This window comes from Vulpes vulpes, chromosome 12, assembly GCF_048418805.1.
Source record: "Vulpes vulpes isolate BD-2025 chromosome 12, VulVul3, whole genome shotgun sequence".
Taxonomy (NCBI): Eukaryota; Metazoa; Chordata; class Mammalia; order Carnivora; family Canidae; genus Vulpes; species Vulpes vulpes.
In genome coordinates, this window is record NC_132791.1 from 109,300,140 (window position 1) to 109,322,059 (window position 21,920).

The following is a 21,920-nucleotide window of genomic DNA, read 5'->3' on the forward strand; positions in this document are numbered from 1 at the left end:
TGCCATTTATTTATTTATTTATTTATTTACTTATTTATTTGTTTATTTACTTACTTATTTATTTATTTATTTATTTGTGATTTATTTGCCCATGAGAGACACAGAGAGAGAGGCAGAGACACAGGCAGAGAGAGAAGCAGGCTCCCTCTGGGGAGCCCGATGCCGGACTCGATCCCGGGACCCCCATCACGTGCTGAGCAGAAGGCAGACGCTCAACCGCTGAGCCACCCAGGTGCCCCTGGGCCTGCCTTCTAGAGGCATCACCCTCTAATAGCAGAACACCAGTGATGATGGTGATGGTGAGGTTCAAATCTCCTCCTGGAGAGGTCATCGTAAGGAAATGTGACAATACGGGGGCCTGGGTGGCTCAGTCGGGAAGTCTGCTTCTCCCTCTCTGCCCCTCCCCACTGCTCAATCTCTCTCTCTTTCTCAAATAACTAAATAAAATATTTAAAAAAAAAAGAAATGTGACAGTATATTAAGAACTAATGAATCTAGGTAAAGGGAGTATGGCATTAGTTAATTGGCCTATTCTTGCAATTTTTCTATAATTTCAGAGGGGTTTTTTTAACTAAAAGTTAATAAATAAACACACAAGCACAGAGCATGCAAGTTTCCATCCCCCTCCACCCTGCCCCTGCGTCTCCCTGGGGGTCCCAGGTCAGCCCCTGGTTACAGAGGGACAGCCTTGGGGTGCAGGGGAGGGGCGGGGCCCCCTGCAGGTGTTCACTCTTGTTGCTCACCCCCTCCCCTCGCGGCCCTCTGATTAGCCGAAGCCCTGAAGCACTTCAGCATGGAGCACACTCCCTTCGGGACTCCAGAGACTTTGTGTGGAGGGGTGAGGGGGCCCTTATGGCCAGGAGGAAAATCTGGGAGAGAAAGGAGGGGAGGGGTACTGGAGAGAAGAGGTGGCTGGCCCCTGCGGCCACCCTCGCCACCCTGCCTCTGAGGGAGGGCTCAGTCAGCCAGCAGCCCCCCCACCCACCCGTGGTTCTAGATGTGGTGTTGGGCTCTGAGAGCAAAAGCTTTAAACAAATCTCCTCACATAAGTACATTGATTTTTCCCAACTGACTTTGACAGGATTGCAGGGACCTGTGTTTCTTTACTTTCATATTCGTCTTGATTGCTTCCTCCTGTGCCACCACCAGGCTGTGATCTCAGAAATTAGAGACCTGCTTCCTCCACCCCAGCACCCAGAAAGAGGCCCCGGGTGGGCGCGGGAGCAGGTGCGGACGACCCACCTGTCCCTTCAGCTGCCCCCCACCCCCCACCCCAGGCCCGGGAGCCCGAAGCGGGTCTCTCCCCACCTGCTTCTCCCCACTGTCCTCAGAGGCTCCCCTGCACCCCCAGGCCCCCCCATCCGAAGGTCCCGAGTGGGACCAGCGTCCAGTGTGAAACCGGGCTGTTTAAGGACAGCCTGTCAGCTGTGACAGCCAAGCCTCTTGATTCTGTGATATAAATAATTAATCCTCTTACATTTGCTCCCGCCAAATTAGACATTGATTAGGAAAAGCTTAATCTGACTCCTTTTCAGACGGGGCTGGGGGAGGCAGGGCTGGGGGGAGGGCGTCTCGCAGGGTCCAGCTAGAAGCAGGAGGAGGCAAAAGCCAGGCCGGAGAAGGGAGAGGAGAGGGAAGGGCTGACACAGGTGGCCTTGCTCCAGGTCACCCTTGACCCCGTGGCCCACGGCTTGGAGGAGCCGTCTGAGCTTCTGAAAGGGGTCCCTGCAGAGGGTTTTATTGGTGTGGGAGCAGAATATAAAGAAAGGGATGAAAAAGGCTGAGCAAGATAAGAGCCAGGACCTTTGGGATGTCCCACAAAGGCCTGGGCCCCATGAGGTACCAGAGGGCCCAGCCCCCACAGCCAGCTCCTGCCCGTCCCGAGGAGAGGAATTCCTCTTGCACCCCATTCCGCCTCTAAGGACGGGCCTGGGGGGCCAGGGGCAACCACTGCCAGTGGGCCAGGCTCAGACAGTGCCTCCCTGCCGGGGACCAAAGCCATCGTGGGCTCCCCAGCCGCTGTCCTGAAGTCCTCAGCAGGGAGCCAACAGAGCTCCATCCTCAGTGGCCTACACCTGGAAGGGCCCAGAGAAGAGGAGGAGGCCCCACCTTCTCCAGGAGCTCAGAACAAAAGAGGACCCCCCATGAGGTCCAGCTCGCCCAGTCTCCCTAGCCTCTCTACCCCGAGCCAGGAGCAGGCCTGGGAGCAGGAAGGGGCTCAGCCCACCCTCCTCGAGGTCCTGCCCCCTGCAGCCCACACCCCAGCCTCCCACCACCTGACCCCAGGGCGGAAGGAGCAGAGGCTGGACGCAGATCCCCAACCGTGTGTCTGGGACTGAATTCATCTGCCTCAGGCAGGGGCTACGCCTGACAGTTAAGTCTGGTCATTAAATTAAAGTTAGAAATTGAAATGATTCATGAATAACTCATAATGGTTTGTTGGGAAGCTCCTTAAGCTCTCAGGGAGCTATGGTTTGCTCTGTTGTTAAACTATAATTGTTATTATTAATCATGTTCTTAATAATTATGTGATATTAACTCACGATAATAACTGCATGGTGCCAGTCCGGGCTCTCCATGTGATGCCAAGACTCGGCCGTCTCTCGGGGCCGGACGGGCCGGCCTGAGCGTGAAGCCCAGGGAGGGAAGGCAGGGGATGGTCCTCTGTGGTACCAGTGAAGGCTCCAGGAAGGAGAGGCAGGGGAGGCGAAGGCAGCGGCAGCAGGGAAGCTGCAGTTCCCGGGTGTCATGGTCAAGGGGTGACACTAAGCACAAACGCCCCAAAATAGGCTTGGAATAGGAGGAGTCTGGTTGGAAGTTTCATAATTTAAAAAGCAAGTGTTGTCCACAATAGGGTTAAACCGGGGGAAGTTGTTAACTCTCTCCCTGGGGACCTGTAAGGAAAGGCCCCACCCCTGCACACACACGGGCGCACACGCACACACATGCACGCACACGCGTGTCCCTGGGGGCTCCCAGCACTGCCTCATAGATAGCAGTGACCCGGTCACTGGTCCAGTGCAGTGATCACCGCCCCAGGACCAAGACCCCGGGCGAGCCCAGGGCCCTTCAGTCTCTCCCCTCTCGGGGTACCCATTGGAGAATGAGAGATGTCCGCGCAGCCGTCTTCTGGCCTCTCTGACCAAACCAGGACTGATGAAGCCGAAGCCTCCGAGGAGTGAAGCCTGGATGGGAGGGTAGACGCTGGGCAGGAAAAAAGAGCAAAAAGGGCAAATGCCATCCCTGGGAGGCGAGAGAGGGCACCATGAAGAGAGCCACCCTGGGGGCAGAAGTCAGGACAGGCCCAGTGGGAAGAAGGGCCATCGGGACCCCCTGGCTGAGACCCTCCCACAACTCCCCACCTTGTCTGAAGTTAAGTTCCTATATATATGTGCACGCCTATACGTGTGTGTGCGCGTGCACGTGGCTATGCACGCATATATGGGTGCAGGCCTTTAGGCCTCGGTCGGCCTCCTTCTCTTCCAGCGTGGATCCCAATAGTCAGGGCCCTCAGCAGAGCCCAGGGCAGGATGGCCGAGTGTCCAGGGACAACGGTGCGTTAGTCATTTCCCAGCCAGTCAGATGGGCGGACCTTCTGAGTAGTCCACCCTCTCTCTCCAGGATCACCTGCTTGTCCAGTGCCACGAACTGCCTTGCCTGGTGGCCCACGGACCAAACCCCACTGCCTCCAACACCAACTGTTCCCCTAGTCCTGGAAGTTACCCTCTGTGGCGATGCACCCCCCCCGGCACTGAGGGACCCCTGGGGGGGCTGCCCTGTGCCACCCATGCCACAATGCCTCGCTTTCCTGTGGGATGGGGGTACCCTCTTATCCACAGCCTCACATGCGCACGGGGGGTCTGTGTTACAGGTGGGCCAAGCGGGGCCAGATCATCAAGGAAGCATCTGGAGAGGTCTATCGCACCGCCGTGGACTACACGTACTTCTCGGAGCCTGTCTCCTGCGAGGTGACCAACGCCCTGGGCAGCACCAATATCAGCCGCACGGTGGACGTCTACTGTGAGTGCAGCCGTCGGGGTGCGTCGCGGGCCGGCGGCCCTGGGGTGTCTGTGCCTTGCTCGGGGCGCAGGAAACCTGCTGGGCTATTGCACACAACAGAGCAATGCCTCACAAGCTCACAGCGCTGCCCGCTTCAAGACCAGCTCCTTCGTGGGGGGTCTCCGGCTTACCCCGACCCTGGTGTAACCCAGGGAGGCAGGAATTGTTATACCCATCCCTCAGATGAGGGGATGGAGGCCCAAGGTCACTCACTGAGTGGCAGAAAGAGAGCGGAGGCCAGGTTCAAGTGATTCTGGAGCCCAGAACGGCCCCGCGGCCTCCCAGTAGGGACCCGAGGACACCTCCCTCTGGCGGCCAGCAGGGACAGCACCCTCTCCCCGGTGAACCAGCCCATCACTGACCAGCAGGTTGGATACGTTCAAGCAAAGAGCATCAGCTCATCTGCTGCTGGTTACATTTTTAGAAGCACTTTCCGCCTGAGCCCTCCCCAAGCCCCCAGCGGCCTCAATAGAAAGTGCTGTGACTCCCCTTTTGGGGGGACTAATCCGGGCCTCCTGACCCTGGTTTTCACATTCTTCTGCTCCTGGAAAGCAGCTAAGCGGCTGTCTGCACGCCCTCCTGTCACTCTGCCTGAAATTCCACCTTGGCACCCACTCTGGGGACCGAGCCTTGGTTGGCAGGTGCTCTGGTACAGGCGGCGGGGAGGGCGGAGAGGATGCTCACCAACACTTAGCAGATAACCCTGGGGCTTGGAGGCAAGGGGAGAGCATGGGGAGAGGCAGGGCTTCCTCCAGGCCTTATCTCAGAGCCCCCTGGAGGACCCTGGGGGGGGTGGGCTCAGGGAGGCCAGGGGCACAGGGTAACTCAACCCCAGGTCACAAAGCTGAAGCCTGGAGGAGGTGGGCCATTGACCTGAAGGCAGACACACGAAGATCCCAACACCCAGGATTTGAGGGGCAGGAGGGAGTCCTCTCTGCCTGCAGGCTGGGGCGGAAGCTTCCTGGAACCAGGACATAGGCGTGGAAATGGGAGAGCCCTGGGGGCGGTCCCAGCAGAACTGGGGCCAGAGCCCTTTTGGCTAGGGCTACTGCTGCCCGTGGGCGGGCGGGCCCGAGGGAGGCCAGGCTGGGGGCAGGGGTCTTTCCTTCTCCCCGACCCCTCTCCCAGAGCTCCCGGCCCACCAAGAGCCCTGTCTCTCCCCTTCCTGCTCTCACAGTTGGGCCCAGGATGACCACAGAGCCCCAATCCCTGCTCGTGGATCTGGGCTCCGATGCTGTCTTCAGCTGTGCCTGGACAGGCAACCCATCCCTGACCATCGTCTGGATGAAGCGGGGCTCGGGCGTGGTAAGTGCTCAACGCAGACCCCACAGGGGCTTCAGACCATGGGAGCAGCCTGCTGGGGCCCCCCCTCACTCTTCAACTGGGGGCATCAGCCTCCAGGATAAGCTGAAGGGGGAGGGACCCCAGAAAGAGGAGAGGGAACCCCAGATACCCCCTCAGTCCTAAACACATTCAAGTATTGCAGTTTTGCCCTATCACAAACCTTATAAGAAGAACAGGTGGGGGAAAAAAAAAAAGAAGAAGAAGAACAGGTGGTCGGGGTGTCTGGGTGGCTCAGGGGGTGAGCCTCTGCCTTTGGCTCAGGGCGTGACCCCAGGTCCCGGGATCCAGTCCCACATCAGGCCCCCCCATACGGAGCCTGCTTCTCACTCTGCCTATGTCTCTGCGTCTCTCTCTCTGAGTCTCTCATGAATAAATAAATAAAATCTTAAAAAAAAAAAAAAAGAGAAGAATAGGTAGTCACCTATATGCAGGGAGTAAAAGGTCTCTAGAAAGGCATTTCTACTTTCCCCAAATAGTCAAGTTATCCTTCCAATTTCAAGTTAAGCTCCGTGGCCTTCCTGTGTTCCTCTTTTAAAATATATGTGTTTTTTAGTGTGTTTAAGTTTAGCAGACATCCTTCCCCTCAGGAGGACGAGCGAGACCCTCGAGGAGGGAGGTCAAGGCAGGACAGACCTCTGTGTGGCCTACTATGTGCCAGACACGACACCATCCTAGGAGCGGGACCGCCCCATCGTAGAAATAAGGCAAGAGCATCAGAGCAGATCAGTATCGGCCCAGGGCCACACAGGTAGTCACCGCCGAAGTCAGGTTTCGAACTCAGAGCTAGCTAATGCCAAAGTCTTTGTTTTTGTTTTTAAAGATTTTATTTATTCATTCATGAGAAGCACAGAGAGGAGAGAGAGAGGCAGAGACACAGGCAGAGGGAGAAGCAGGCTCCATGCAGGGAGCCTGACGTGGGACTCGATCCCGGGTCTCCAGGATCACGCCCTGGGCTGAAGGCCGCGCTAAACCGCCGAGCCACCGGGGCTGCCCAAAGTCTTTGGATCACCCCAAACTCTTTCCCAAAAAAGATCCTGAAAATGACTCAGAAAAGACAGATGCAGGCAGTCTCCAACAGGTTCAGTGGGGCCAGCCTGGTTCGGGCTGGTGGGCAGCCCTGCCTGCGTGAGACAGGCTCCGGGCCCCAGCCAGGGGGAACCTGCCTCCTTCCACACACCCCTCTCCCCCAGGGGCCGGGCCCTTAGGGCTGCCAGCTGGTGTGTAGCTGCAGACTGCCCCCCCCCAACAGCTCACTGGGCACATGGCCTCTCACCCCGCCCCTGGTCCTCCCTGATGTGCTGAAGCCCGCGTCACTTAGCGCAGGCCTGCCTCTCAGCCCTCCCGGTTCTGGGAGACAGAGCCCAGCTCTGCTCTCTGTGTCTGATCCTCTGCAATTCTCGCAGGTGCTGAGCAACGAAAAGACCCTGACCCTCAAAACCGTCCGCCAGGAAGATGCTGGGAAGTACGTGTGCCGAGCCGTGGTGCCCCGGGTGGGAGCCGGGGAGCGAGAGGTGACCCTGACAGTCAATGGTAAGCCCCTACTCATGCGGAGAGGCTGGGAGGGAGCAGAGCGTGCCCAAGGCACCTCGGTCTTGGGCCTGGCCTCAAAGGGACTGTCCATGGTCCTGGGCCTTGCTTCCACCTCCCACCTGGGTCCATCCAGTAGTTCTGTCCACCTCTTGGAGTCTGTGTCAAAGCCCAGCTCTGAGGTGAGGAAGGACCTTGCTACTTGGGTCACCCTCCTCCTTCTCTGCTAAGGGGCCCCAGCCTTGAGAGTGGGTGCTGGCCACGAGGAAAGGGTCAGAGGATCACTAGGCAGCCAACTATCCCTTATCTACCCTCTGACCTCGACTGTGGGCCTGGAGGGAATTTAAGGGAGCATCTCTGGGACTCCTGGTTGGCCCTGTCCCATTGCGTGACAGCTGCTCAGTCAGAGAGACCTGTCACAATTTCCACAAGACCAAGCATTCAGGGGGGTCCTCTTGAGGGCAGAGAACGTGTCTTATCACCTACCATAAAACCATTACAGCAGGAGAGGGTTTCAGATCTCTCCAAGAGCACAGATGATGGTCAGATGAATCATTTAGGGGACAGAGTATCAGATGGGCCTGGATGTTGGCATGTAGACGGTCTCGGAGAAGCTGGGTCAGACCCCAAGAAGGCTGGGGCACCAGGATGGAAATCTGATGTCCCTGCCATGCTACGCACTCGGGCCGTGCTGGGCAAACAGAGCTGCTGGTTGGAGAGAGAGAGAAAAGCTCAGGCCAAGTCCCTCTGGTCTTTCCAAACGTCCTCACTTCCCTGGATTTTTGGGTTCCCTCTTCTGGGGCCCTGGTCCCACCGAGTCGGCCTCTGGTCAAAGCCCCGAGGCTCTGAGCCCCTGCAGGACCCGAGCCCCAGACTCACATTTGTAGGGCCCTGGGTGCTGGCCCCAGATCAGGGCCCTGAGGGAGGTTGCTGAGCTGTGTTCTAGAAATCTGCCCTCCCGGCTTCATCTGGACCCAGGAAGCTGCCCACAGGCAGCCTCGTCTCTTCTCCCCCTTTGCTAGGGAACTAAAGCCAGCTTGGTGCTTCCTTGGCCGCCCCCCCTCTGGCTTCCCCATCAGCCAGCCCCCCTCCACCTATTTCTTTTCCTCTCCTCCTCCCCCAGAGTCTGGCAGCCCCAGAGGGAGGGTGAGTGTACTCGGACACCGGGGGCACCTGCAGGCCACCTGTCCTGGGCAGACTCCCCTCATGAGTCAGGAGTCTTGTGCTTTCCCCCTTGTGTCCCCAGGATGCCACCAATAAATTGGCACTGCAAGGCTAAAAATAACATCATCTGATCGCGCCTCCGTATATCCATGGCAACGCAGGCTGCAGCCTTTTCCTGCTGCTCTGGTGTCTGACACTGGGCCCAGGCGCCAGGCCCTGGTGAGAGCGGTGGCCTCCCCGTTGTCCGCTCTGGGGGCTGGCCCGTGACGGGCGGGGCTGGGGACCCCCAGACTCACGCGTGGTCTCCAGGGGCCCCCAAGCCTGAAGCTTTTAAAGGAACATCCTCATTTTAGGGGAAAACAAGGCAGATAAAGGAGGGACTGACGTTCCATTGTCACTTTAGACGTTCAGGCATTTCCCAGCAGGGATTCAACGTGGTCTCTCCAGAAGGGAATGCAGACCTCAGAAGGACAGTTCTCCTGGAAGGGACACCCCAGCCTGGGCCCTGGTGGCCACGCAGGGTTGGATCTCCACCCCCTTCCTCAAGGATGGTGTTTAAATCCCCCTCCTCTGCCTCCAATCCTCTGGGCACAGGCTCCCCTAGGGCACCAGGAAGAGAAACACCCGAGGGATTGGAGTGAAGCAAGGAGCCGGTGTGTGTGTGTTTCTGCTGAACTGGGGTCATCTCGCCCTGATGCAGGGGGATGGATTAATGCCGAGGAGCAAAAGCTAGCAAGGAAGAGGAATTTTCTAGAGAACACATGGAGGGAAGATCTATGGGAAGGGGCCTGGACTGGGCTGACGGGACGGACCTTATGAAAGGATCCACAATGAGATGGGCTTCTCCCCACAACAAACCCCAGCTGGTGGGCGACAGTGGCCCCTTGCCCTTTGGGGAGTAAACTGGCACAGGTCCTCATCACTGGTTTGGCTCCAACCCGTGGTCTGCAGGAAGGGGGAGAAGAACCATACTACCCTGTGCTTTGGCCAGCTCCACCTTTATTCTGATTTGGTTTTTCTTCTAAGATGCCGTTAAATGCTTATGCATTTGTCCAATCGCCCGAGAAGCCCCCCAGAGAATCCCCCGAGAGAATCCCTAGCTCCTGGGAAGTGAGGGGGGGAAAGGGAAGGGTGTGCCCGTATCATCCCTTTCAGCCGGCAGCAAAACAAAGTGCCCTCCGAGTGCCTAAAACATCAAGCCCTCCTGCCTTTGGGCCAAAGGCTTCTTGGAGCAAGAATATGTAAGAGAGAGACTCGCTGGGCCCACGCTGGGCGCCGCCTCAGGTGGAAGCCCTTACCTGAAGGGTCCCCCCGTCAGCCGCACCAGCTCCGAGCTGTCAGCCGTCTTAAATGCAACAGTCACCTGAAAGTCCCCCAGTATGCCCGCCCCCCACCCTTGGCAGAGAGCTACTCATAGAAATGCAAATCTGTTTTAATTAAGGTGGCTAATAAACAGCAATTATGTTTGCAGCAATTTTTGTTTTGTTCCCCCGCATAATTTTGCCTCTCCTCCCCATCCCTTGCTCCAGCTCTTTCTCCTCTGTTTTCCCTCCTCCCGCCCAAGACCCTCAGGGATTGGGAGGGGCCTCGAAGGTCTCCATCCCCACACCCCTTGCTTCAGGCACCCAGTCCAGTCAGGAAGTTGGCTGAGCCAACAGCTGAGTCCACCTCTCCCCCCTCCTCCTCTCTGTGCCAGGTGGGCATTGCGTGGGAAGGACCTAGGTTAGATGAAAGGGAGAACCGGACGGGAAGCTCTGCTCTTCTGGACTTTGGGGGGCTTCTGGACGTCAGGCTCCCTGTAGGCTCTCTAGGCTGTGGGACAAGGTGGATGAGACAGGTGCTCCTGGAGAACATCCATAACCATGTTTTTCTCTCGCTTCCCCATCATACACACACACACACACACACACACACACACACCCTGGGTGGGATCATGGTCAGGTGCAGGTCAGCTTTGCAGCCATGGTCACGACACCTGGGCCGTCTGGGTACAAATGTGGAGGCAGGCAAGTCCGTGACCTGCGGGATCTCCTAAGACATGTGCGATGAAGGCTGTGTCCATGCCCAGTGCACCCCCCTACCCTGGGCGACCCCTCCCTGGGTGGAGAAGCAGCAGCAGCAGCGTTAGGGCCCCTCCTCCCCGGTTCGTTAGGCAAGCGCGCCCTCTCCTGGACACAGGGGAGACTGGCTCGAATGGGACTCCGCCGGAGGCCGAGGGGATACTAGTTAGAGAGGTAACATTGCTTAGGTCCCTCAGTCTCCCACACTTCCCTTACTCCCTTTTTAGGTTTCCCACCTGCTTCATAAAGCTTTCCCCCATCCACCGGCTGAATTATTCTCTCTCCTCCGAAGTCCGTTAGCACTTCCTCTGTCCTGCTCCCCGGTCCCGACACTCACATTTTATGACGGTTATTTATGTCCCCTGGGCTTTCTGACTCGCCATCCCTTGAGAGGTTTATGACTGAACACTTAATTTATCTTTGAGTCCCCTGCCTTGCACGTTACCTTGCACATACCGGCCTCCAGTAAATGTTTGCAGAACCACTGCCTTGATGGAGTGGTTCCAGCCGGGGCCCGCCTTTCCTGAATCCCTGATGTGATGCTATCTCCCCAACAGGACCCCCCATCATCTCCAGCACGCAGACCCAGCATGCCCTCCATGGGGAGAAGGGCCAGATCAAGTGCTTCATCCGGAGCACGCCGCCCCCCGACCGAATCGTGAGTGCTCTGGGGCTGGGAGGGGAGGCCGGGGGCACCGTGAGCACAGCCCGCAGCTTGGGACCAAGCCCGGGGCACACTTCTGAGCTTCCTGTCCTCGGGGGGGAAGCTGTAGGAAAGACATCGTGAAGACGATGTGCTCCCAGGGTTGGTCTGCAAATGTCTTAACTCTGCTCTGCTGTCCAGCTATGCCCCCAATGTAATGCTTCCGGCCAGATTCTGCGGCCTAGGAGCAGAGGGCCACACAGGTGAGGGGAGCAGAAAGGAATGACAAGTGATTGCTTCCCTTTCCCGGGGTCAAGGCCAGGCTTTGGCAAAATCTTAAACAGAGTTTGTGGTGTGTGGTCGGCAATCCCCTCTATTTGCCCCCCAGGGTCATCGTCCTCTATTGGCCCTCACAGCCCTAATGCCCATGGAGAGCCCTGCCCCACTTACCAAGGTTCTCCCCTCACCCCCACCCCACCAAAAGTATCATTCTGTTTGCCCTCCCTTCTGCAAAAGTCATCCCCCAGGTGCCCTAAGGCAACCTGAAGAGTTCACGCTCTGGCCCAGAAACGGAGAAGGGTGAGCACTTCTAGCATTAGCAGGAGTCAGGAGTCAGATGCTATTTTTAGTAGTTCCTGATGCCTAGAAGGCTTCTGATAGAAGACTTCCCCGGGTCAACTCCGCAGAGCCTTTGCGGTGGTGCCAGGGAGGGCGTAGGGAGCGCACACTGAGCAACAGGGGCGAGTGCGTGCTGAAGCTGTAAACGCTAAGGCTGTTGTCCTGTAAACTCCGATACTGTTAGGGCATTACTCATGTTACACACTTTCTCAGGCATTCGGCTCACTCACGGTCTGAAAAAAATTCAAATACCAACTGCAAGAAGTCATACAGAGAACTAATACCTATGCCTCCTCTCCCATTCCCTTTGCCCTTTAATTTTTTTTTAAGCTATAACTGTAACCCATGCCTATCGCAGAATAATCCACTGCCTCTTGAGCATATGCACACCATCCTTCTCTTCATAGAGATCCATGCTTGGCCAGCGGTTCTCAACCCAGAAGACTTTGGCCCCCAGGGGACACTTGGCATTGTCTGGAGATGGTTTAGGTTGTCACAACTGGAGGGGTGCCACCAGCATCGAGTCGGTGGGGGCCGGGGATGCTGCTAAACATCCTACGATGCATGAGACAGCCCCCCTCACCCGCCGCAGTCCTCCCACCAGGAATGATCCAGTCTAGAATGTCCCCAGTGCCAAGTCTGAGAAAGCACTGGCACCTCACCCATGACCTCCAAGCATTAACCTGCACTGATTGCCGCATTCTCACAAACGCTGCGAGCCAGGGTGTATGTGCCAGGGGCTTACACACTGAGAATTGTGAAATGGCTCCGAGAAAAATTAAGCTGCCAGCTAAGACAGGTTAAGATGGTCACAAATACAAGTCTTGGAACATATCTTTGTCCAAATGAGCAGCGTAACAAAACTAGGCTCAGTGACTCCACCTGCCAGGGCAGCAAAAGGCCAGCCAAGGGAAGGGCTCTGATCGCTGGCACGGAGTTCCCTGTTCGCCCAGAAAATGTCCCAGGCCAGAGCCACATGAGGCCTCCCGTTGATGGAAATGCCCTCTGGGGCGGCCCCACCTCCTTCCTGTGTGCGTACATGGGTATGAGTGTGTGCGTGCGTGTGTTGGCGCGGTGTGTGTACGCGTGTAGTGACGTGTGTTTGTGTGTACTGTGTTCACACACATTTGCAGTGTGGTGTGTTATGTATGCATGTGCCCATTTGCACACATGCCCGGGGGTGAGCCCGGCAGCACCGGCCCTGGAACAGCAGCCCTGGTGGGAAGGTCTGCTCCTAACTCTGCGCATCTCGGACAGGCCTGGTCCTGGAAGGAGAATGTGCTGGAGTCAGGGACGTCAGGGCGCTACACGGTGGAGACGGTCAGCACCGAAGAGGGGGTCATCTCCACCCTGAGCATCAGCAACATCGTGCGGGCCGACTTCCAGACCATCTACAACTGTACCGCTTGGAACAGTTTTGGCTCCGACACAGAGATCATCCGGCTCAAGGAGCAAGGTGGGGGCCGCCAGGGCCACCAGGGGATGAGGGGACCAGCAGGCCCCCTCCCCGCCAAGGGCAGGGCCCCAGGCAAGGTCTTCCAGGCTCCTGAGCCTACAGAGCCCAGCTGAGGTTATAGGCAGTGTGAGCCTGGGGACAAGTCACGGCGCTCTTCCTGACGTGCTATGCAGCCTTGGTCGGGTCACCGAAAGTGGCCCTCCTGGGTCCAGGTCCCCCGAGGTGAAGACCTTAGCCCACACCAGGAAAGGAGAGAGAGAGAAACATGCTAGGGTTGTGGTTCTCCAGGGCAGTGTTTCAGGAAAAGGTGACCACAGAATAAGGCAAGCTGAGTGCCATGATGAGCCTTCCAGAAGCTTCTAAGGGCCCTGGATTCTGGGCACTGGGCATTTCCCTAGCGTCCTTAAGGGTGTGTGTACAGCCCATTGAGGGATTACACCAGGACAGATATGTTGGGGAACGTGGCCCAGCCCATTAAGACCACAGGCCAATCAGGTTACCTGAAAGTCCCCCAGCCGGTGCTCATGCCAAGCTAAGGGATAACGCTTGAGCTGCGCCCAACCCTGGTGCATGGGGAGGTCAGGTTCAGATCACGGGCAGTTCCTCCGGGAGCACAGAGGACATATGGAGCATTGTGCTCTGCAGGGGGCTCCATCCAGAGGGCAGCGCTGGGCAGGAGGGCTCAGAGCTGCTGGGTGGGCGAGAGGGAGGAGGAGGAGGGAGGAAGGCCCATTCCCGATGAGACCCCAGGTACAGAAGGCCCAGCTCCTGCTCAGAGAGATGCTGAGAACTCGAGTCCCTGCCTGAAGGTCTCACGTGGACCACGCGATGGGGCCCTCCGAGGGGCCCACAGCAGGGTGGTTTCGAGAAGCTTGGCAGACAGCCAGCAGCACAGTGGTCCTGAAATGGGCTCCAGATCTTGCCCCTTTGCTGGGGGGTTCAGTCTATGGCAGACAGGGCGGCCCTGGCAGTGTCCCTCCCCTCTAAGATGAAGGCTCACCCACAGACTGTCAGGGCCTGGCAAGAGATTCTGGGCCAAGCAGGTGGTCTCAGCTGGACCCCTGGGTCCTCAGCGCTACCCTGTGGATCCGTGTCTCCCTACACCTCTTCACTAATAGGTGCTGCTTTGCATAATGCTTTGCACATAATTTGCATACTATCATCCACACATCATCCTAAACCCTCCCAGCACCCCCTCCCCGTTGCTGTCCTCCATGTCTTCCCCCCCAAGTACCCCACCCCCATGCCCTCCCTTTAGTGTTTTCACCCCAACCTCCCCAGACAACCCACACCCCGTCCCAAGCCCTCACTTCTCTCTCCGGTCCCTGCCCCTCTGGGGTCTCTTCTAAGTCAGCCTGAAAGAACGCCAAGTTCAGTTCAGCTAGCCTGGGTCCGTTGGGCGGTCCCGGAAACACGAGAGAGGAGGGAGCCCCTCGTCCCGATCCCCACCAGGTGGCCGGCCCCAGGCCCACCCCACCCTGGCCGGCCAGGCCCTGGCTGTGGACGCTTGCTTTATTTCCAAACAGGTTCGGAAATGAAGTCGGGAGCCGGGCTGGAAGCAGGTACGGAAGGAGACATGAGAACTCCCCCGGGCTGGGAGGAAGGGACCTCTGGGCTAGTGGGGGAGGGACCCTGAAAGGGGTAGGGAGGCCGCTGGAGGCCACTAACTTCTCTGCCCTCCCCCCACCTCCAGGCTTTAGCGCAGCCAGAGCAGAGAGAGGGCTTCCCGGCCAGTGGGGGGGCTAGAGACCCCAGAGACCTGTCTCCTCTGCAGCCCCTGAGCTCCTTGCTCCTCCCCCTCTGCTCCTCCCTCATCCCTTCTCTTCGAATCCCTGGGCTCCTCCCCTCTGGGGTCAGCTCGGCCCTGGCCTGGCCTCCCTCTGGTTCCAGGCTCTCCCGGACTTTCCCTCCCGCTTCTCAACATCATCACCAGCTTGGCCATGCTTCCCCAGGACGCCAGGGTGTCCAGCCCCTGGGCCTGCATCATCCATGCCAATCCATGCTTTCCACTCTCCTGCCTCCTCCCCAGCCTCCTGCTGCTCCCCACTGAGTGATCATCCAGCCCCCCGTGGGGCTGAGGCTACTGGGCAGGGCCTCCCTCCCCAGGCACCCGGCAGCAAGGTGGTCTCCAGGCTCCCAGGGTTGACTTGACCCCACAGGAGACAATCGCCTCCACTCTCTAAGCAGAAACCCAGAAGGAAAATCAGGACATTGCAAGCCAGACTCCATGGGGCCGACAAGGACCATGAAGAAAATTAGGGTTGGGTGGGGGTCCTCTACCCCAATGACCCTGCAGGAGCTAGGGCCCGCCAGTTCCTCCATCAAGCCCCTTGTGGGGTCCACAGCCCCATTCCTGGGCAGACATGCACCTTGAGAGCAGCAGTCCGCCCGGAGAGCTCCTAGAGGCTGTGCACGGGGTTATCAGCTCCTGCTCTGTCCTCCCTCAGCCCCTCCTGGCGCTGGAGGTGGTGTCGCCCTCCTATCTCCATGTCACCTGTCTTCACACTCATCCACAGCTCCCTGACACCTTCCTTCATGGCTGAGATTCCTTGTGCCCAGTTCCTCTCCTTGGAAGGAGGGGAGGCTGGGCAGGTGGACAGCACCCTCCTCCAGCCGCTCTCCAGGCAACGCCAAGAGGGTCAGCCCGAACGGGCGGCCTCGGCCAGGCCTCAGGTAGCCAGGCAAGGAGGAAAGACACACAGGCGGGCTGCAGAGGGACCGCCACCCCAGAGGTCCCCCTGCCCCGAGCAGACCCTCGCTCTCTGCGCCTGGCCCGCCCCCTCAGAGACAGTTCCCCAGAGAGGACGGTGTCCTGCTGGCTGTTAACGGAAGGAAATGTGGCCTCCCGAGATGCCAGGGTCAGAAGTCACCTTAGGTACTGCTGCCTGGCCCTCTAGTTTGGCGGGAGGGACATCAAGGCCTGGAGTGCTTATGGAAACTTCCATGGTCATCCTTTGGCTTTGAGCTCAGCTGAGGCGAGACTCAGGTTTTTCCAAGGAGACTTAGGAGGAATCAAGGAGGAACTGAATCGAACCCAAATGAATAAAGTTCAAAAGTACGGAACCAATGCGTTTCCAAAGCTATTAAAACCTAAAGACAGAAATCACCTATTTACCAAAGCAAGCTCGCAGGTCTGACTGAGGTCTACTGAGGTCAGGTCCCCTTTCTCACTCCTGACTGTGGAGACCAACCCGGACACCCCCATGTTGAATCCCGGAGTGTTGTCGGCACCCGCCTTCTCCTGTCCCCTCCCCTGCCATTCTTACCGCGGTCTCGGTTTCGGCCACAACAGGCAGGTGATGAATGCACTGCTGTGCACGTCCTGGGGTGGAAAGAAAGTAATGGCACAAAAAATTAAAGTAGTGGCACAACCACCAACACTGCAGGCCCCAGGCACCTGCTCCTCCCGGAAGGGGAAAACCATGCCACCTCCCAGCTACATCTCCAGGGGCCAGGGCTTGAGGGTTTCTTCCTCTCTTCCTCCTTTTAAAGCAAACAACAGCAATGAGAGACTAACCCTGAGCCCAAGGCAAATCCCCCGACGCCCTGCAGTCGTCCACACTGACAATACAGGGCAGGTTAGGGGGCAGGGAGCTCTAGAATGAATTTTCTTCTTCCTAAAGGTTCTGACCTGCCCGCTACACTTCTACCCAGACAGAACCAGGAGCAAATCCTTGACTAGGGCTCAGTTCCAAGGCTTTTTCGTGCATTCACTCATCTGAACCCTGTCCCAACCCCCTGAGGTGGGCACTATAATTATCCCGCTTTAGAGATAAGAGAGGTGAAGTAAGTTGCTCAGAAAACGTGCTGGAGTCCGTGCTGTCCGGAGCATGTGAACTTCGGAGGATGCTGTGTGATGCAGCAGACGGGGCTGGGAAGCAAATGGAGGCCTGGGTTGGCCCTGGCCTTCTGCAGCTGTGTGTCCTTGACCCAGTCATGCGACCTCTCTGGACCTCACTGTTTCCATCTATAAACAGGAGGCTCGGACTCAGCAGACCATTAGGTCTCCCTGCCCCTAAATTTTCTTTCTTTTTTATTTTTTTAAGACCTTATTTATTTACTCAGAGAGACACACAGAGAGAGAGAGAGAGAGGCAGAGACACAGACAGAGGGAGAAGCAGGCTCCCTGTGGGGAGCCCCGATGCGGAACCCCAGGATCACACCCTGAGCTGAAGGCAGATGCTCAACCACTGAGCCATCCAGGCACGGGTGTCCCTGTATTTTCTAATTCTATTCCAGTGGACAGTTCAGGGTTCCAAACCCTGTGCTCCAACCCATCTGCAGCCACAGAAGGGCCAGGACCGTCTGAAGACCACTCCCTACACGCATACGCACCCCATTAGCAGCTCTACTAGGCCAGGGCACTAAACAGCTACAGAAATTCTGCAAGGAGCGAGGACTTGCCTAGCTAGAGTTCTGGGCCTCTCTCAGGGAGGGCGACCAGGATCCCCTGAGGTCTGGCCGCGGAGGGAAAGGAGCAAGACTAGGGGGTGAAGGGCCCAAGGAAGGGAGCATTTCTCCTTAGAGAGCTGGAGGGAGCTGTGATCCCCACCACCCGCCCCCACCAGCCCACCTGAGCATCTAAGACTTGGGCCGCTGGCAGCAACGACCCTGATGCCCAGCAGGTCGGTGAGGAGAAGCTGCCTCGGCCTGAGAACTCTCTAGAAGCTGGTTGTCCATGTCCATCCTCTGTACCTGGGAACAGGGAGAGGAGGAGAGCTCAAGCCAGGCAAAGGAGGGAAGTGACTGTAGTAAAATCCAGGGCTTTCTACCGTCCAGCCACCGCATGATGCAAATTCCTGGTTTAGTACAGAAGGGAGTCACGCGGCACCCCCGCGCTGCTTCTCATCTCCGGGTGGCCCTCCCTGGCCCTCCCCACCCCGTGTGCGCTTGCCTTCGTCTCCACCCACCACTGCTCCCTCGTCCCCACTTCCGCCCACCCCCTCCTCCATCCTGAGCCCCGCTGGAGCTGACCCCTGTTGGACTCCACCTGGGGGAGTCCCACCCCGGGGCACCCCCCAGGAGGGCCTGAGTGCAGTGCTCTGGCCCCAGCCTGGCAGGGGCCGCACCCAGGGAACCTGGGTAAAGGCCCTGATGGGGAGAGTCGGGGTCCTGGGTTTCTCATGGGCGGTGCCTGCTTCTCTCCCGCAGAGTCTGTGCCGATGGCCGTCATCATCGGGGTGGCCGTAGGAGCCGGCGTGGCCTTCCTCGTCCTTATGGCAACCATTGTGGCCTTCTGCTGTGCCCGCTCCCAGAGAAGTACGGGAGGGAGACCCGGGATCTCAGGGAGGGGGACAGAGAAAAAAACCAGGCTTAGACTGCCCCGGAGAGCAAGTAAGCAGGGGGCAATGAGCAGGGGGCCCTAATAGTGCCGTGAGCTGCTGGGGTAGGGATGGGGACTTGGCATCTCCTACGGGCAGAGCTCTGCGTGGTGTCTGGCCCCTAGCGGGCACTCAGCCCTCGTGGAACTGGACTAAACTGAGCTCCATCTGACGAGGCCCCAGCCAGCACTTTGAATGGAACTCCTCGGGCTGGATGGAACCGGAGATAAATCTGACAGGGGGTTGGGGGGAGAGGGGGGTTTGGTCCCTGCCCTCTAGTTTCTACCAGTCTAACCAGAAGAGTAGGTCACCCACACACAGCAGGGACAAAACATTCAAGGAATCCCTTTCTGAAGACTTGAAGAGGTCTTGAGTCACCAGCATTGAAGTTCTGGTGCTGTGCACTCCTGAAGGGTCGCGTGTGCCCGGTTCCATCCTGGGCACAGCTCTGACGTTACGTGTGAAAGACAGACCCGCGGGGTGCCTGAGCAGAGGCAAACACCGGGCACCGGCTTCTGGCCTGACCTTTCCTTACTGTGTGAGCCTGGCCAGGCCACAGCTACTCCCAGCCTCAGTTTCCCTATGTGTGATAGTAAGGGATTGCATGATGGGACTTTTAGGACTCCGCTGGTTCTAATGTTCAATGATCTTTTTTTTTTTCTTTTTTAAAGATTTTATTTATTCATGAGAGACACACAGAGAGAGAGAGAGAGAGAGAGAGAGGCAGAGACACAGGCACAGGGAGAAGCAGGCTCCCTGCGGGGAGTCTGATGTGGGACTCGATCCCGGGACTCCAGGATCATGCCCTGGGCTGAAGGCAGAGGCTCAACCGCCGAGCCACCCAGGCGACCCACATTCAATGATCCTAAGGCATAATATGAATAGTCAGAGGAGGCCTACTCCCTCCACCACTTCGATGTATCGAAGAAATCTGGGTGTCCCCACTAGGTTTCCCCCTCTCCAGCCTCAGCTCTCTTGCCTGCCCCCAGTGACGTGGCCTTGGAAGCTCCCCCACCACCCTTTCAATGGAAATTATAGGGGAGCATGTTTTAGTGAGAATTGTTTTTTTTACGATTTTGTGGCAGAGAGATGGAGCCAGAGAGCACAAGCGAAGGGAATGACAGAGGGAGAGGGAGAAGCAGACTCCCCACTGAGCAGGGAGCCCGACCCCAGGACCCTGGGATCATGAACCGAGCCAAAGGCAGATGCTTAATCGCCACCCAAGTGCCCCACAAGCAAGAGTTTTCTAACAGAGTTTCCTAACTCTAAATTGGCTGCCTCCCCCAGAAGTCATAAAGTCACCACCACGGAAGCATTGACACAGGAGCTAGACCACCACGTGTCAGGGCTGTGAGGGTTGACCCCATGGGACCTTGGGCAGGGGTGCGTTGGCCATGGGACCTTGAGGCCCTTTCTAACAATAAGATTTTGTGATTCTCTGAATGGAGAGACAAGAGCAGGCCTGGTAGGGCAGGCCAAGGAAGACTTCTAGAAGGAGGATAAAAAGGACAGAGCTCTGTAAGGGAGATGGATGGATGAGGATGGCCCCTCAAGCCAGGGCGGCAGCAGTGAAAGGCTGAGGTAGATGTAACCCGGCCAGTAGAGAAAGCGAGGTGAAGCCCCAGCAGCCCACAGCACATCCAGACAGGTGTTCTACTGGTGGGATGGGGGGTGGGTGGGGGCAGAAGCTACTGAGTTCAGGGGCTGGAGGGTAAATCTGGGGGGCGGCCGGGGCGGTGGGGGCTTCACGTCTCAGGCCCTGACGCCCGAGAATGAGGACTGAACCTGTCATCTACACTTTTCCTATTTTATGTCCAGATCTCAAAGGGGTTGTGTCAGCCAAGAATGACATCCGAGTGGAGATCGTCCACAAGGAGCCAGCCTCTGGTCGAGAGGCTGAGGAACACCCCACCATCAAGCAGCTGATGGTGAGAGTGCCACGTCTTCTCCCCACCCCTCCCCGACCTGTGTGCCCCGAAGGTCCTGGTTCTGGAGGCCTCTGGGTGGCCCGGATGCTCCCAAGAAGCAGGGCCTTGGTCAGAATGTGCCCTCCCCCATAATCGGTCAGGCGCCCACTCTGAGCCCACAAAGAGTCACTGTCTGTGTCCCACATCGCACATGGTGTTCGGGGGGACTCAGGGCCGTCTAAGATGTGGCCCCAGCTTTCAAAGAACCCGACTGTTCAGAAGAGAGACAAGCCAGATGCATAAGGCGCCGTAATACGTTGTTACTTAACACAGCTCTGTGCACACGTATTACAGCTAGTCAGCGCGCCCTGCCCCTCCCCCAAGCCCACCCCACCCCTCAAAGTCTGCAAGACACATTGGTTCCTCTTCAGGACCCGGAGTGCTTACCAGAAGCAAGCTCATAACTTCTGCAGCAAACCCAAGCCTGCCCCTCCTTTTCCTGATTACTGTTACTAGCCCGGAATCCACCCAGCGTACAAGCGGGAGCCTGGAAAGCCGCGCTAGAGAACTCTAGTGTGTGCTGTGTCCTGGCGAAAATATGCTGGAGTCCTGGCAGCAAGCACGGGGGTGAGGAGCATGTGCCTCAGTCTCCTCACCCGTGAAGTGGGGCTGAAAGCCATAGCACACGGGGCCGTGGCCACGGCTCAGTGAGTAAACCCATAAGGGCTGCAGCCCGCGGGACACAGTAAGTGCTCAAGAAATGTTAGCCGCTGTATTGCTCTGAAATCACCTCCTTATTATTATTATTATTATTAACCACCCTCCAGAGACCCACAAGAAGGGTCCTTCTAGAACACAGATTGGATCCTGTGACTGTCCTCCTTAAAATCCCTCAGCGGCTCCCCGTGTCTACTAAAGTCCAACCACCAGGCATGTCATCAGGCCTGGCTTGATGCTGCTGGCTTCTCCAGCTCCGTCTTCCTACCGAATGCACCCGGCCCTCCAGACCGCCCCCTGCCAAAAAATCTCTGATACCTCCGAGGCTTCACACAGGCCGTTACCTCTGCCTGTTGATTTTGCCCGTTAAATTTCACATTTTCCTCTGAGAATCAGCTCAAATGTCACTTCCTCCCTGTCCGTGCTTGTCCCCACTGCTGCTGGCAGAGCTACGCGCTTCCTGCTCGCCTCACACGCTTTGCATGCGTCTCTTTTTTAGTGCATTGCTTGGATTACATGTCCGCTCCCCAGTTATCTCAGAGTTCCACCAGGGCACGTTCCCAAATCTGTGCGTGTCCGTTCCCCCAAGGCCAAACACAGTGCTTGACACGGTCGAGCAATTAATCTTACAAGGGTGGAAGCCAGAACCTAGATCCAAGAAGAAATGGATGTCTCTGTAGATAAACTTCATCGAGGCCTCTGTGGAAGTATCCTGGCCTGTCCTTCCTCCCAAATAGGACCTTGAATCCCCTCCCATTGGGACATTCTGACTGCCCCCAGACTGTCTCCACACCCTCCAGTCCAAACCTTGGAGAATGAGTGGGAGTCACTCAGTTATCAGTGAAGAGGAGGTGTATGGTTGGGTGGAGGGAGGGGGACTCTGGTAGAGGGACCTGCTGAGAGCTCACACCACTAAGTCTCCCTCCCCCCCACCCCCTACCCCCGACCCCGGCCACTGTACGCCCCCAACATTGATGAGAGGCAGGCTTAGAAGTTCAATCTGCTGGGAAAGCACTCCAATCCAGGCAGAACCAGAGCATTTACCAGAAAATGAAAAAAAAAAAAAAAAAAAAAAGCAGCATTGGTGAGGGTGAAACAGAATGG

General features: G+C 57.4%; 1 protein-coding gene across 5 annotated transcripts in view; it reads left to right on the forward strand.

Annotated features, from left to right (window-relative positions):
* The window catches only part of KIRREL3 (kirre like nephrin family adhesion molecule 3), a 547,594-nt gene that overhangs the window by 516,410 nt on the left and 9,264 nt on the right, over window positions 1-21,920 (forward strand). For 2 of the 5 annotated variants that reach the window (XM_072729379.1, XM_072729378.1), the window contains exons 9-16: window positions 3,872-4,020; window positions 5,237-5,364; window positions 6,807-6,933; window positions 10,712-10,812; window positions 12,673-12,871; window positions 14,398-14,433; window positions 18,023-18,205; window positions 20,011-20,120. In XM_072729379.1, the coding sequence (XP_072585480.1) occupies window positions 3,872-4,020; window positions 5,237-5,364; window positions 6,807-6,933; window positions 10,712-10,812; window positions 12,673-12,871; window positions 14,398-14,433; window positions 18,023-18,205; window positions 20,011-20,120 (1,033 nt within the window). The remainder of the gene's footprint in view (window positions 1-3,871; window positions 4,021-5,236; window positions 5,365-6,806; window positions 6,934-10,711; window positions 10,813-12,672; window positions 12,872-14,397; window positions 14,434-18,022; window positions 18,206-20,010; window positions 20,121-21,920) is intronic. The other 3 variants (XM_072729381.1, XM_072729380.1, XM_072729382.1) reach the window with 3 other exon arrangements.